The 17,273-nt window shown below is 40.5% G+C and overlaps 1 protein-coding gene across 1 annotated transcript; it reads left to right on the forward strand.

Moving 5' to 3' along the window:
• The first annotated feature begins 1,326 nt into the window (after positions 1-1,326).
• LOC133014924 (peptidase M20 domain-containing protein 2-like) lies at positions 1,327-14,459 on the forward strand. Its single transcript, XM_061082141.1, is given in 12 exon segments — positions 1,327-1,331; positions 2,727-2,840; positions 6,680-6,733; positions 7,369-7,402; positions 12,081-12,274; positions 12,276-12,359; positions 12,572-12,746; positions 13,123-13,240; positions 13,992-14,053; positions 14,055-14,104; positions 14,281-14,367; positions 14,369-14,459. Coding segments are annotated over 12 exon segments (1,068 nt in total).
• Positions 14,460-17,273: the final 2,814 nt, after the last annotated feature.

Consider the following 17,273-nt stretch of genomic DNA (forward strand, 5'->3'; position numbering starts at 1 on the left):
AGTCCTGAAATATAAAGGGTTTTGTGACAGAATGGGTGGAAATGAGGCTTTGCACCGTTGCAGTAGTTTCCATGCTGCATAGAAAAGGGAAGGATTCATGTCGAAAACACAACGTCCGTAGTGTCAGACAAAATGCATTTGTGGTGAGCTGTAAAGAGCAAATCGACTCATTTTGTCTGACAACATGAGTGACTGAAAAACATTTTGAAGCATTAGTGTTGAGATGTGGGTTCTGTGTGAAATCATCAGCATCAAGAGAAGGAAAGCAAAATTGACTCTTGGAAAAAAAAACTGATGCAGATATATCAGTGTCGTTTTCCTCCTTTTACTCTTTGTCGATTTCTCCTGATGCTTCTCCTTGTCCATTATTAGGTGCGATACTCATACGCTAGGATTCTTTTGTGCAATAAATTGTGTGTAAATACAATATTCTTTTCATATTTAATTGAAGCACTCCAGGTTATAATGAAGCCACAGGAGGTTGGAAAAGTAAAGTTTGAGGGTCAAGATATATCACCAATATTGATAAAAGGCTGGTGTCAAAGGTGACAATAGTGTTGTGTTATATGTTCTTTGGTGGTGTTGAATAAATCCAAACCAGTTTGTGAGCACTGTATTACCAGTCCTATTTTGTTGAAACCACATGTGACAAGTCTCCCGAAGCCTCCACCCACGGAGGCCTATTTGGAAGTGAGTGGCATGGGTTGGAAAAATGATAAAAGCTACAAATATCCAAAGGGTCAGGTCTACCTGTCATGACTGTGGACTGTAACCCTGATATGACTCATTTGTTCATGTGTCCTAGTGTTAAGGTTTGTGTTGGATTTGTGTTCTCCCTGAGTTCTGTGTTCCCTGTTTTATTTTGTAGTATTTGACCCCCCCTGTGATTGGTTGCACCTTACAAGCATGTAAGGATGGACTTTACTATGCCTTTCTTAAAGGATACGAAACGGCTAATAATTTGTAGGCAGATTTCCACGTGCCTGCTTTTTCTATCAAGCGCATCGAAATGTACCAAAATAAGTTATGAAGATGAAATAAAAATATGTGCCTCGGGAAAAGAGAGATGGAATCGACTTTAAATATACAAGTAGCACCTTTTGATGGAATGAATTGTATAATTATGTATTAGTATAAAGAGAATAAAGGCTGAGTTAAGCTGATAGTGTTAATTTCACACATTGGACAAAGAATTAGAATAATCAATTATAGATCAATGGAGCTGCAGGAGCGTACAACGATACCGATGATTTAAAGAGAATTGAGACATTATTAAAAAAGGGCAGCTTTTCATTTCCACACATCCCGAAGCGTTGCAGGGTCAACATGCGGTCATGAGTTAATTCTGACTAAAATATGATAACTGTGTTCTGATATCAGTGAAGTGTCGTTAAAGACGTGAGAATTTGATTTTAATAGCACACGAAGACAGATTTGACTCTAATCCCTGTCAGATCGAGCTCATCACTCTCCTCCTGAAGTAATCGCTGCCATCTGGGCTGGAAAATAGATCGATGGCTGCGGAGCATAAATAACCCTGCTGGCAGCCGGCCACCAGCCTTCACACTGAACTCGGTGAACACAGATGATTCCTTCACTTTACACCTTTCAACCCCCCCCTTTTATCATTTCACAGTTCAGAGTCTAATTGACTTTAGGCTCACACGTACGTGGATTAAACTCTAGATCACCTGTGGATATCTCTCACTGAGACACCTCTGTAAAGAAACTTTTCCTAAATTTGTTTTAGTAATTATTTCTGACCAGTCATTCATCATTTATCTATTCACTTTAAAGGCTTCATTAGTACTACGATGTTTTTTGTTTGAAAATGCAATATAATGATAATGTAGTCGTATGGACGTAACCATATTATTTTAAAAAATATATAATTTAATTTCTCTCCATTTTCATCCATTCTTCCCACTCAACTGTCTGTATTACAATATGTATTTATTTGTCATCAACCCCCTCCCGTGTTAACAGTGAAGCTCTGCAGAAAACAAGTCTTTTGTGTCCAGACAAAAACAATTATCGCTCTCATTTCGCTCTTTGGAGCTGAGGGGACCATAAAAGCTGGCATTTCAGGTGCATCACTATGGAGACCCTGCTGTGCCATAACTGCTCAAGGTCACCTGGATTATACCGCTCTGTGTGTGTGTGTGTGTTTGTGTGTGTGTGTGTGGTGTGTCCGTGTCGCAGAAAGAATAAAAGGTCCACAGTTGGTCTGATGAGTGTGCACAAAATGCGTCATTTTCAGGTTGTGTTGTTGTTTTGAGCTATCACCATGCCAGGATTGTTGTGATCCTTCAGGGCAGATTGCTTTTCTCTTTGCTCACCGATGACGTCTGCCAGTTGGTCTCTTATCCAAACAGCCCGTCCCACCTTTATTCAGCAGAGACTGGTGTTTTCTGTGTATTCTCAACCTTTATTTTCCTGGAACGACTTGATAGCAACATGATGTTTTCTTCCTGTCTGTTTCTTTAGAGTCCAACTTCTTCTCTTGTCACATACAATTACAAGTACGTGAAAGTGGCAGATCAAACTTCGGCCGTGAAATCTCAGACATGTGCATTGACAGAACACATGAATGCAAAAGCCACAACCCAACAAAATAAATAAATAAAATGTATACAAATATTTTAATTTTAATACAAAGTATCACCACACGTTTTATTTTTGTCATCAACTCATAACGTATTGTATGACTCATGTTGTCTGTTCAGGTTCTCTGGTTTTCTTCAGGCCAAAACTGGTCTGACTCAGTTTTGTGTTCACGCAGGTCCGACCCTCGTCAGTCTGTCTCAGATGCAAGAGGTCAAAGGTCACGGGCCGCCAGGGTCAGGAGTTCATTGTTAAGTTCCGATTGATTAATGATGTGTCACCCAACAACACCTGTTCCCACAATGAAATCAGCATATTATCCTGTTTGTCGTTGATCATTTCCATTTCAGAAACACCGAAGGAGCGTGTGTGTTTGCAAGCGTGTGTGTGTGTGTGTGTGTGTGTGTGGCGTCAGAGAAGGTGTTTCAACTATCTCTTTGATTTATGAGCTCTGGGATTTTGGGACAAACTATTAAATATGATATTATTAAAGCTGACAGGGTTTGTCAGATCATTAGAAAATGGAATTCATGTGAAGTCTAGATGGAGGCTGTGAACGCATTAGCAACGATCCTTTTTTCATCTCATCTTTGAGGTGTGATTGTTTAAACCAGCCATCTGGTTCCGGGTTTGCGAGATAACATCAGCATCATAATGTGAAATTTTTATAATGACATAGGCAAAATCATTTTATCTGCAAAAACTTCTGAAACTTCTCAGACATATTATATTTGTGTCTATGAGACTATCAAGCGACCAGTGCCAATACAAACAGTGTTTGTGTTTGTATTGAAACGTCTTTCTATTGATTCCAGGGGGGAGATGTTTTGTTTTTGTGGCAGCAAATATACAAACCTTGAAGCAGCATGACAGGAGCACACCGATCCGTCAATCTGAAGAAATAGCCACAGCGCTGTTGAGAGGAGATAAACACAGGAGAGCTGGAGACTGAGAAGCAGGAGCTTGAATGTCTGTGTTGAACGAAACATTGAAAGCATCTCTGTTTTGTCGTGCTTGTCTCTCCTTTGTGTCTGCAGTTTGCACGACCTTGAGGCTGAAAGGGAACAAGACAAAGAAGAAATAAAACAAGACAGCCTCCTTAAAATGCAAAACCGTAGGAAATTATCTGAAAAACAAGAAAGAAAAACAAAAAACTCTGCAATCTTCAGTCCACAGCACAAACAACTTGATTTCTTCTGTTCTGCATAATGTTATAGAGGTGCGGGCTTTAGATGAGCGAGGCAGACGTTAGCTCAGCTGTGGACTGAAAAGAAGCCAAACTACGTGCACAACAAAGAACAAAGACACAAAACAAACATAATTCAGTTCAATCAAAAGAGGTGATCACAGTCAGGATCAAACTGAACCATGGTCCACTTCATTTTCAATGTTGACATGCTAAGATTTTTGGACAAATTGCAGGAAGTTTCAGACAGCACTCAAAAGTAGAGGAAGAAAAAGAAATGGCCCACAGGATTGCTTGCACTCTCCTATGATTTAACGTTTGAACGACCAGGACGGCCATTGACGGATTTGAACTAGTGTTGGGTACAATGCCTGAAGTTCGTGATGCTGATGGTTGTGATACCGTCATGATATTACAATGGCAACGAAATAAAGAGTTAATTTATTTTCTCCTTTCAAATGAGAGGACGACTACCTGCTGAAACGTCAACATCAGACGCACGCCCCTCTACAAACCAGCAAATAAGAGGATGACAGGATGCACAAAAGTCTTCATAATGTGAGACCAAAACTAAGCGGATTAAATGCAATGCAAGACTTGCTTTGAACTTTCAGGTGTGAAAACATAATAACAAGGAACAATCTGCATTAATTTCCGTGATTATGTGGAAGATATACGAGCCAAAGCCCGACATCATGACAACATGATGACACGAATCTGAGATTTTTCACCGAAAAATTCATTTTGTAACCGAGCTGTTAGGATGCTTTCGTCAGGATAAACAGTGATTACCCAAAAGCTGGAAACATTTTTCACAACAGGCTCCATATCTGACACCGCTGCTAACTCCCATTTTAATCAGGTTGTGAGAAGCGTCCTGTGGTGACTTATTGCGTCTGTCTCCACATCCTCTAGGAAGACTGTCTGATTGTTCTAAGCTCAGTCTTTTATATGAATCACTTCATGTGCATGTAAATGGATCTGCATTAATTAACAGCATCATGAACCATGTAAAACAATTATAATACTGAAAAATTATCCATAATTATACTTCAGGGATTAAAATCTTTATTCAGGTAATCACTGCTTTTCTGTGGTTGGAGCCTTTACATGGAGCATACAGGGACATTCAATTAAGGTAGGATACTTATAGCATGTTTGTGAAGTGAAAACAGTGATGTGGAGGGTATACTATTATGGTCTGTCAGATAAATGATAGTGATTAATGTTGTTTGAATAAACAACAGCCCGTGGAATAATAATTAGATCTACTTAATTTCTCAGTTGAAACATCATATCAATCAGACACATCAGGCCGTGTGTAATCTCCGTCAAACGTGAGATCAAAACAAATTGAAAAGGGAAAAAAAACGATCAGCGGGATTAGCTTCTTGTGATGGAAGCTTCTGCACAGTCTAATTAGACAGAAGCAATTTCAGGAGTACACAATTTCACACTTTGCTGACGTGTATGTGTGTGTGTGTGTGTGTGTGTGTGTGTGTGTGTGTGTGTGTGTGTGTGTGTGCGTGTGTGTTTTGATGGAGTAGTAGAGAATGAAAGTGAAACCCATCTCAAATATCAATCCTGTGCTTGCAAGTGTGTCAAGATTATCAGTTACATATGAGACACATCTGTTGGAATAATTGGACATTTTGAAAAATATGACATTCCAGTATAATATTTATCCAGTTTATATCAACAAACCGTTGCTTTAAAATATTAAGATTAGGATTAATATTCCTTTATTATATATAGGATTCACCCAGTGGACGTGTTGAAATCATTAACACCCTACAAGTGTCAGAGGAGCGATCATTTAACCCCGCAGCAGAGCAGCCATCACATACCCAACAACTGCCAACTCTGCCAGTTGGTTGGAGTATAAATCTAGTTTTTGTATTTTCGTTTTTGAAGCTAAAGATTTATTTATGCACAACAGGTCGCGAGAGTCTGAAGGGAATATTAAGTATGTTCATTATTCAGGGGCAGCTATGAATCTGAGAGAGCCGTGACAATCACATTAGCCGATAAACGCAGAGGACGACGAAGACGCCCACGAGTTCCCATGGGAGGGCCGCCAATTAACACTTGAGCTTTCTCCTGACATGTCGGCCGGTTTGAGATGGAGCGACACACAGAAAGAGAGAGGGAGAGAGAGAGAGAGAGAGAGAGAGAGAGAGAGAGAGAGAGATAGAGAGAGAGAGAGAGAGAGCATATCACAGAGGGACATGCATTATTTATTAGCTGTGAAATGTGTGTACACTGTATGATCACAAAATGCACACACCCATGAAACTGAATTTAAATCTTTTTTGAAAGGTTAACACTGGTCTGGTCAACCTTTTAAAAAAATTGCCAGTAAATGTTGTCACATGCGTTCAAGCTCCCCTGAAGATGATTTGAACGATCTTTATTGATGATTTTTGATAAAATTATACCTTCTCTTTATTACCTCTGCCAGGAAGGTAATGTTTTCATTGCCACTTGTTTTTAATCAAAAACCTTTGTGGAGGTACGGTGAGGTATATGACCCAAAGAAGAATCCATTTTTCAGAGCGGATGGGTCAATCCAAGAATTTTTCCTGGCATTTTGAGCACATTAGCTCAAAGTAATGAGTGGAGTTTTTAGTCTTTCTCTCCATCTTAACAAACACAGGCATTCACCATGATACTATTTATAATAGTCTTATCTTAATAATGTGACAAATTAAGTGTGTGAGGCTCTTCTTCATCTTTTCTAATCCAGGTGCAGCTTCTCAAACTTGTCAGGTTGTCAGGTTCAACTGTGGGCAGCCCTATTCTGACGCAGCACTTTCTCCTCCTGCTCCCCTGAAGTGTTGAGCAGACCGTGAAACACTGATCCTCGCTTGATCTCTGTTCTCCCTGCAGACCGTCGGCTGGCCGGTCGCTCGGCATCATCACAGTCTATGTATTATTTAAACGGTAACTGCTTCTTAATTATCAGAGCTGGAGGGTTGGGGTTACAGTCAAGAGAGGGAGGTGTTCTCCTCCCTCCTCTGGAGTGGAAAACTGGAGTTAATCCTTCCTCTCAGGATGAGGACTGTGAAGACTGCAAATCAAGCTCGCAGAGTACCAGGTGTAAATGCAACACAAGTGGATCGTATAAAAAGCAGGATGAGTTGTTCTCTGCACAATGGGCAACTGTCCTTGGGCTGTACAATGGGTTTCTCACTTTAAACCTTAACTGACTGATTTAAAAGAAATTTATTCTGCAAGAAATTTCATGCACGCGATGTATTAAGCTTTTCTACTCTCACACCAGAGCTCCTGTTGTTATCGGAAACAGATTAATCCGTTGTGATCGGGAAAAGAGCATCCAGCACAACAACTCAGGAAGGCAACATTTTCAAATCTGCACTTTGCACACGCCCCGCTGATTGTGGCTCGTCTGCGGTCTGAGGAACGACTCGTACTCCCACTGTTCAGCACGCTGCCCACAAAGGCTGATGTTATAGGGGCAGACAGCAGCCTTTTCAGTGCTGTCAAACAAAGAAAGGGCACCGCAGCAGCAGGGCTTCCTGTGAGCACTGAGTGCAGCTGTGTGGACTTCTTGGGAGAACAGAAGAGAAAACGCAGCTCAGCCTGAAGACGGTGGAATTATGTTTTGCTCAAACACAAATCTAGATTTTTGTTTTGAGACATTTTTTTTCACTCGGAACTCCTCGTTTTGATGTTTTGCAGTTGTTTGGCACTTCAACATCATTTTCCCCATATCTTCCATTTTATGTTGTGCTCTCTACTTTTTACACAGCAATTATTATGAAGTGTTTAGACACTTAATCAAACACAATACTGATAAAACATTTTCTATATTCCCTCAAGAAAATTACAATGTTTCAAGGTCCAGCTCTTCAAAAGGTTCAGAATAATACAGATGGAGACTGCAGGTTGATTTTTCAATCCGCTACCTGGCTGTTCAAGGTGATTCTGATGTACTTTGTCTAGGAGAAAAAGCAGTAAGTTAAATTACGTAAAATTCATTTAATTTATTAAAGTCAATACATTTAGTAAAATCTACATGTAAGACATCTATTTTGGGGTTTATTTTTTCAGTTTTTTGCGTCTCTGGTGTGTTAGACATGTTAACAAACACACCCACTCACTCACACATGGGTTCACTCATATATTTTACGAACATTTGACCTGGCTGCAACTGTCCTGAGCAACTGATTTGGACATTTGGGTTCAGTGCATGTCTATTTATCTAAAGTAGCTGTTTTATAACATAACATTGCTGTCTCATCACCTGCACACAACCAGTGAAGAGACAGTGTGGAAAATAGTATTTTTGTTGACTTGCTCCAAAGATTCAAATGAAGCTACATTCAATCACAAACCATCGAGCATCACAAAACATGAAGAAATGTGGCACAGAGTAGTGCCACCCCCACACCACCACCCCAAGGTGCACGAGGACTTGATAAATCGAGGTGTTAATGTATTCCATCTTGGAGAACACAGCGGCACAGTGTGTGCTCTGATGTGACATTAATGACAGAAACAGGACTGTCACGTTGCACACACACACACACACACACACACACACACACACACACACACACACACACACACACACACACACACACATGAATACACACATTCCCGAGGCCCTTGGGGGAAATTTTCCAGCTACCAAGCAGCTTGCTGTGTGATATCGAACGTTGCTGGCTGGATTTCCTGGGGACTCCTATAACGGAGCGTTTTGTTTGATAGTAATACTGACAGGACAGAGCAAGCGCGAATGACACATTGTCACTTTCCTTCAGTCAACTCGAATCTCATGTTTGAAATCAGGCTCATCAACAACTTGTCAGGATGAACAATGAACTGGTAGAATCAAGGCTAATATGGAAGCCCAGTTGAGACAATACCTCTGTAAATTAATAGCAAGGCATAAAAAACATTAAAGGCTGGTGGTCTATTTCTATAACAGTTTCAGGCAGGCAGCAAATCAATCAATCAGTTCTCGGGACCCCAGTGACATTTTCTCTGATGCTCCCCTCGAGGAGAATACCGGCTTCTAAAAATAGAGAACCACAGATGAATGGTTCCAAAGCTTTGTTTTATTTGTGGGTTAGAAAATATACCACAGGGCCTAAGATCGCTTCCCCTCTACCAACGAGGTTATGTTTTTGTTTGTGTTGTTGTTTGTTATTTGTTAGGATTATGCAAAACCCACTGACCTGACAGATTAACACGAAACTTGCTGAAAAGATGTGGGTCAGGAAAGAATGTTGAGTGCAGATCTGGATCAGAGGTGTCAGAGCCAGGTTTCTTTATTTTCACCAACAGCCTTTAACATTACGAGATTTTCAACATTTTTGTTGATTTCTCAGAGAATGATTTGTGGATCTTGATGATCTTGGTGTGCAATCTGGTGCAGATCCAAATAAAAATCTGGATCCAGTGAATTTAAATGTGGGTTCATATTAGGACTGTTTGGCCTTGGTGGAGTGTGGACTCTAATGAGAGCCGTTAGTTGTTCCATCTGTGTCAGGTTTCAATCCATGGTGGGGATTTACATTAAAATTAAATCTGAATTGTGTCAGATGTACACTCTGGGCAGAAAGAGGATCAGTTTTTTTTGTTCAGGTATTAGAGCTTATTTTTTCAACAAAGAGAACCCTCAATAGGTTCAAATCCCTCTGACCTTCAATACTAGGCTGAAAAGGTTGCAGTACAAATGGATCATGTGCTTTTTTTAACATTACCCATATGTCATTGCATCTTGGTCCTCTTCCCTGATGATATGAAATGATCATTAACTAAGGTAAAGTTGTTGAGACTTGGTGTCCTATACGTGAAATAGTTTAATTCAATTTAATTCTATTCAACTTGATCATCCTTCAGTGGAAAAGAGCTGAAGTAGGAGCCATCACTGAAGGACAGTGGAGCTGTTCTGAAAGCTGCCATATGTTTCTGAAGGCCACATACATAGATTTCACACAAAGAAGCCTTCATGTATTAACTGGAACAAACTCTTTACTTCTGTATGAGACTCTGATGAGAAAGTTAACTTCAGTGTATGTTCATATGTTTCTACATGTTAATAAATGTTACTTTTTTCCATGTGTTTGTTTTTGCCTGGGAATTGTTTTGTGAAACTGGGAAGACCAAAAATATATTTATCAAAATTTCTATCAATCTTTTAAAAGTCACAATTTCAAGATTTTGGGTCTAAATCTTGAGATATAATGTTTCCTTAAACCTAAACAAATCATATAACAGATTTTTAATTGTCACAGTTTTTGAAGGAACAGGTGAATGATGTCATTATATCATTAGGGGCTGTCAGATCAGAATTTTGTTTCCATGTGTCATGCTGGAGGTTGTATGGACAAACTGTTGTTTCATTTGGAGGACCTGATCGATGAAAGGGCACCAACTAGGAGACACGGAAACATCGGGCATGTTGTTGATTTAAATCTCACAATTAGAACTTTTATTGATCATGCATAATGTGTTGTTACTGGCAGACGTGGGCTTCTATATTTTCAGGCTGGAGTAGAGACACAAAGGCATGAATCTGTGGACCACACTCTTGCAGTGGCCACACACACACACACACACACACAAGCAGCCATTATTTGCTGGTTCTTTCATCTCCCATTTCAGTCATGCTGTCATCAGGGGCTCATCCATTCTATGTAACTGTCCAGCCAGCCTTCCTTTGGGCGTCCCACATGCATACATCATATCTCGTGCATCACTCCCGCTCTCTGGAATCCCTGCTGGCTCAATCTAAAATATCCATGCTGCATGAAATATTTACCTCCTTTTAACGTATATATCCTGTGCTCAGTGTGTCATGGGAGCAGATGGGGCTTTTACTTGTGGCGTCACTCAGTGTGCAATGGATTTGACATTTGGTTTCCTCTCTCCTGTGAAGCCAGAATGGTTTTATCAGGAACCTCTCATCTTCAGACTCCATCCGTGTGATGAGCTGTCTGAAATCATCTTCTTGGAATAAACGATAAAGGTCCTCAACCACATAAACACGTGTTCGGCCTCGCGTATCGGCACAGGCCGATACGCGAGGCCAAAAACACGTGTAATCATGTGAACTAATGCACATGCTAGCCAGGCAAATCTCCTGGTAAAACAATGGGGGCGACACATGGGGGGGGCCTCCTTTCCATGTCACTTAATTGATGCACAGTGGAAAGTGTCAGTGCGTCGGCGTGACCGGTGAGGCGTGAAGTAAGCTGACAGACAGGCCATGTCAGGAGGCAGTGTCGGTGTCAGCTTTCTGAGCGCTGTTCAACATGTCTCCTCCTGTGACAGCCGCCCCCAATTAACCCCCAACCCAAATACAGGCAGAAAAAAACACACACATCCACCTGCTCACTGTTTCGAACACACACACACACACACACACACACACCCACACATACACGGGGTGCGTGGCAGCTGTGGCGCTTTGTCTTTATTCATTCAGAACTAATTGACCTTGTTTTTCATGGACAGATCATCTTGAGTGAAGCAAAGAGTTGTTACCTTGCTGCATGTGTAAAACCATCTGAGTGGCTATAGGCAATACACACAATCCCTATAGATGGTAATGATTTTCTTTTGAAAGATATTTTCTATACGTCCTTTTATATGTTCAAGGTACACCATGTGAAGCTGCAGAACACTGAATTAAATCCTCTGCTGAAGGAATCAAATCAGAACCATGAGTGAAAGGAGCCGTTTACCAGAGTGTGTCTCTCTGGGTCCCTCTACTGTGGCATTGTAGTTATTCTCATTCATCACAGCATGTCCCAGATTTCTTTAGGAAGCCCATGATTTCATATTATTATCATGTATGCACATCGCTCATGTGCAAATATGAGAGTTAGTTTGTGGGAAGATTATATTTCTGGACTTTAAAAAATAAATATTGAATGGTATATATTTTTTTGTATGTGGTGATTAATTTTGTATGTGTGTGAGCATGTTTAAACCCTCCCACAATTAAATCTTCATTTAATGTCTAGTTTCAATTCGATAGAAGCCATGTAGTTACATTATTTATCAGTTGTAGGCGGCTAAGTGTGATGCGATTATAATCGTGGCCAGCAGATGGCGATCCTCTTCTTGCTTCAGAGAGACTCAGCCTGGTGTTAGAGAGAGAGAGAGTGAGAGAGAGAGAGAGAGAGAGAGAGAGAGAGAGAGAGAGAGAGAGAGAGAGAGAGAGAGAGAGAGCTAACATATTATCTGAAACTCTGTGAAGTTGTGCGATAAAGCAAATCTTCAATGACTGATTTAAGATCTTCTGTTATCTCAGATAACTCTTCTGGGAACTCCTGCAGAGGAGAACACAGGAGGAAAGATCGACCTGATGGAGCCTCTGCATAACTACATATTGCAGACAACCCTTCAACCTATGCTGATGTTGCGCAGGGTGTCAGTGAAGTACCATGGGATGCCCTCTCATGGTTGTGCATCGCCCTGGGACGGAGTAAATGCCCTGGATGCTGCTGCTGCACTACAACCACCTCTCCGTGCTCAGGCAGCAGATGAAACCTGAGTGGAGGGTTCACGGTGAGGAGCAGACAAAGCATCAGTAATTCACATTTTCAAGGGTCAGACCATAGAATTGGCATCACTGCGGCCAATTCTTAGGACTGCATGATGGGTGTGCTCCTCCTGGGAGTCGTGCTGCTGCATGTAGGTTGGAATTTAACTGCCACGTAAAAGCAAAAAGCCCTCTGGGAATCAATAAAATGTCAGTTTGATAAAAACAGAAGCTCTGTTGGTGTTAACAGAAACCACAAGGTTTCTCTGTGAGACGATTTTTTTTTACCTACCTTATCCAAATGTTTCATTATGGAAATTGTATCTGCGCCCTCCGCTGGTGAAGGATCTTCGTGACCTCAAGGCCAAAGCGGAGGCTTGCTTCTGGGCAGCTGCCGTGGCAACTGGTTGCCAAGTAAGCTTACCTAAAAATACAGTCTTCCTCCGAGCGTCAATCACATTGTGTCCCTCCTCTGTAGATTAACAGTGAAGCACAGACACGGGAACAAACAAACACAATGTATTGATATAGTGGAGACATACAGTGTCGGAGCTGACTCTTCCGTTATATAACTTTGCCCTTTTTAACACATTGCTGTAATTATGCTCCGAGTGCTGTGCTACTGTTACATAATTCATTTTTATCTTCAGGCTGTTTTTCTCCCACAACATTTACAGGTTTGCCCCACATTAAAAAACGTACATGGCCTCATATGCTGTTAATGTACAATAGTAATATTTTACTGAGTTGTCATCTTAAATATTTTCTTTCTACATTTAATGGATTAGGATAATAATTCCTTAATGTGGAGAAAATCTACTTGTCCCATGCTTCCTCCAACATTCTGCCTAATGCCACACTGTCAAGCCTGTATGAAAAAAACTGGGAAGCTTTAGGGATTCAGTTTGCAGAGCAGCCACAAAACTTCTCTGGGGAGTAAAAATGTATAAATTATAGCAAAGGAAATCATCATTTGTTTCTTTCCCTGTATAGAAAGTGACTCAGCTATCGAGCCTGCGGAGGATTACTGCAAGAACCTTTTTGAGAACTACTTTTAATTGACCTCTCAATACTCGTTATTTCACAATGCTTTTGTGTTACCTTCCAATACTTTTGTTATTTTATTCTTTGTGTTGTTCTTTTATTCTTGTGTTTACAGTCCCTGTAAGCTGCACTGGGTTTGTGTTACCCCTCACACACATGGTTATTACTTGTTTTCCCAGATTACAGACATGTGCAGTTTAGAAAATCAGCCCACCCAACGTTACCGACCCAAAAAAATTGGGTCAAAGTTTTTTGTCCGATCCCGGCTAGGCCTTTCATGTCCCGACGGTACCCGATGGGCTCGCTCATCTTCTCCACTGAAAACCCAATAGATCAGCTTATTGAATTTTCTTTGAACTGGGCATGATATCATGCTATGGCAAACAAGCATGGTTATATAATTAGTGACGGTAAATTTGCACAATCTGATCTGCAGGATGATGTTGAGCAGATGTCTGCACCTATAGCGAAATGACATTGTAGCATAACAGCAACACAGGGCAACACAAACATAATCCTCAAAAAGATTCCTGCTGTGACCCCGTGGGGCTGCGAACACAGCAGGTTTTTATTGTCTTCTTGTTGTTTACGTGATTAGCACAGAATCACATTCACAGTGAATATATTACTATCTGGCGGGTTCCACAGACTTTGGCAACGTCTCATTCATACTTCCTGGCATCCACCCTTTTTTTCTCCATCGGCACAGATGCACTTAACCACACAGAGGAACACACCCGAAGCAGCAGGTACGGTAGCCAGAGTCTTATCGGGACCAGATGTTGTTTCTTGTAACAGAAGTTGAAATGCATCTCGATCAGACATCTTCACAGCCATCATGTCTTTCCAGGTCACTTAGTTTTCCTGTTTACTTTCTGTTTACTCCGTGCTTTATTTTTTCCTCCTCCTGTTTTTCCTGTGCTAGGAGCTGGACGGCCCAGTTGTACACCCTGAGGACAGCCAAAGCCCCGCCTACAACATCTGTGGATGTAGTGTGCTGCCCCGATCGGGTAAGTGAGAGAGGACTTTGGCCTGGCCAAACTGAAACAGGAGAAATTATCTGCATCTCCGTTAAATACACCAACTGTGATAATAATTCTATGAAAAATAATAATAATAAGGAGTTCAAGGGAGATGGAGGCTGCCAATATTTGGTATCATCAACCACCTTCATGGAGGGAGAGAGTGGGATAATTACGTTTTACAGATTAACATTATAATAAATAGTCATGATTTTAAAAAATAAGGTGAAGCTAGGATTAATGGGAAACAAATTTAAATCCACCATCCTTGCTGCCATTTAAGGTCACTTTATAAAGGCACAAATGTATACATAGGTGGATTGCCAACCACTGCATGCATTAAAGGAATAGTTCACCCAAATATTTTAATTCACTCATTATCTACTCACTTTGCCGATGGAGGGGTGAGTGAAGATTTTAAGTCCACAAAACACTTTTGGAGTTTCAGGGGTAAACTGTGCTGCAGCCAAATCCAGTACGATTGAAGTGGCTGGTGAGGACATCTTCTATTTAAAAAAAACAAGTACAGCGAGAATATTGGGGACCCCAAGCTAACAGGACTAATTGTTGCTCTGGGCTAATGCACTCAGCCATTGCAAAGGGCTCCAGGGAATTGCACCCCTAGATATCGTGATCACCAGAGGAACACTTCTATTCTACTTACTCTTCGTAGCACCAGTGTGAGTTTGACGTATGCCATGCGCTTTTCAGTGACATTTCAACTGTTGTATAGATTTAACATGAAATTTAGCTCCAGTGCTTGTTCCCCAGAGGATGAAAAGTGATTAATTGGTTACTAGCAGCCTTTGTTTATTATTTTATGAGCTTAAAATGTATCATGTTATTGCTAATAAGCAGATGTTAGGATGCTATCACACAAAGTTCAGTGAGCATTTAGCCATTTAGCTAAAAGCACCACTGTTAAATTCAGGAGATGTATGTGTGTACATCGGCCCCCGCTCGTGTTTCGGTTTTCCAGTTGCCTGTGCACACATGTACGACTCCTGAGGACACCATGACCTGGTTGACTGAGAACCTTCACAGATACACTGTGCCAACAGGCTGCAGACTCTTAGTCTCATTTCTGGATATTTGACTTGGAGTGGTTCAGATTTCTGGGCATGTTTTCAGCAGCACACATTCAGTGGTCACGGATGTGGTGGAAAATCAGGTTACAGGACATCTTTTTGATGTTTGAATCATTTTTCATGTCTCTCCGCTGCAGCGATGCTTTTGTTTTGGTTTTTGGTAAGACGATGAAAAGTGTATCTTCTCAGGCAGAACTGTCACCACGCCCTTCACGACGTTATTTGGATAAATGGAGAAAAAATAAAAGGTATAGAGAAACAAAGGTGGTCTCAGACTCACTATAGCAGATCACATGTGAGCAGTTAATGGTATTACAGAATATGCTGTTAAAAGCGATTTGGGTATGAATGCTCATCAGCAATCAGACTTGTGCCAGAGAGTGAAGAGAAGCCCTGGAGCTGGTAGGAGTCCAATGTCTAATAACTGTGAAAGCTTATCCCCCAGCACTGTTCGGATATAGAGTAATAAAAAAGCAGGAAAAAGGGATATTTTGGGCATCGCAACATGAGGAGTCAAACCTTCAATTTACACAAACATTGTTGACAGATGTTTGTCTGATTTTGTTTGTGTTTGAATGGGTATTTTCAAACATGCATCTGATCTGTTTACAAGTAGAGGAGGTTTAAAATGCTGTTTTGCGGTTCTGTTAAAATAATCACATGTTCAGAAAACAAAACATTTATTAAACACCTTCTCACATATAACATCTTTCATTAGTTAAATGTATACCTCTTTTTTTGGACATTACATGTGCGTATGATCCACCAAAAGATGTTTTTAAAAGCATAACCAAGTATAAAGTTGTTTTAAGCTGAAAAAATGATTAAACTAGCAACTAACAGGTCACAGTGAACCTCAAAGCCTCACAACACCAAACAGAGGAGATGAGTTTCAGTTGTATAAAAAAAAATATGAGAATTTAAAAAGAAAAGTTGATATAATAATCAATATTTTGGGATTTACTTAACATATATTTTTACACTTGTGACTTTAATATTGTTGCATTTTTTTTATAAACTTTGTCAAATTACACAAATGTTATGCAGTAATTAGCTCAACATCAAAATACTTGCATTACTACAAAGATCACAAGAGAATGTAACAAAGATTGAATCATACCAACGTGCTGCAGAAGATTTTAACTTTAAGAATAATCGGAATATCAGGCTTTTAAAGAAAAAGTTCCACATTTTGGAAAATGTCACTTAACTGGTTTCTTGCGTTGAGTTAGATGAGAGGGTCGATGGGCAAATCTGCCAACCAGCACCTCTACATTTCACTTATTAATAATTTACATTTAATTTCTCAATCCAAACAAAAAACTGAGGTGTAAATCCAACAGTGAGATGTTTTACAGTACAGAACAGCATTCTGGCCTCAGCAATGAAATAGTTTGGCACATAACCATCTGGAAATCAGCACATTTTGACAAGATGAAACTTCCTAGCATGTGAGCTTTAGAAGTGACCACCTTCACACAGAGCCAGGCTGGCTTTTCCCTTCTGTTTCCAGTCTCTGGGCTAAACTAAGCTAGCTGGTTGATGGCTGTAGCTTTATAGTCAGGCCTGAACAGACAGACAATAGAAAGGTTTTCATCTTTTAATCTAACTCTTTAACCAGAAAACTAAACAAATGCATCTCACAAAATGTCATGCTATTCCTATGAAAAGGATTTGTTTGCTCTTGATTGTCAAGTCGTATGCAAAGAGGGAGGAATCTGTCCGTATGGTGGAATAGTCAGAAATCCATTTCCAGTTCACATTTTTGGTCACTGCATCCAGAATCATACCCCTGCCGAGTTCCTCTG

This window comes from Limanda limanda, chromosome 12, assembly GCF_963576545.1.
Source record: "Limanda limanda chromosome 12, fLimLim1.1, whole genome shotgun sequence".
NCBI lineage: Eukaryota > Metazoa > Chordata > Actinopteri > Pleuronectiformes > Pleuronectidae > Limanda > Limanda limanda.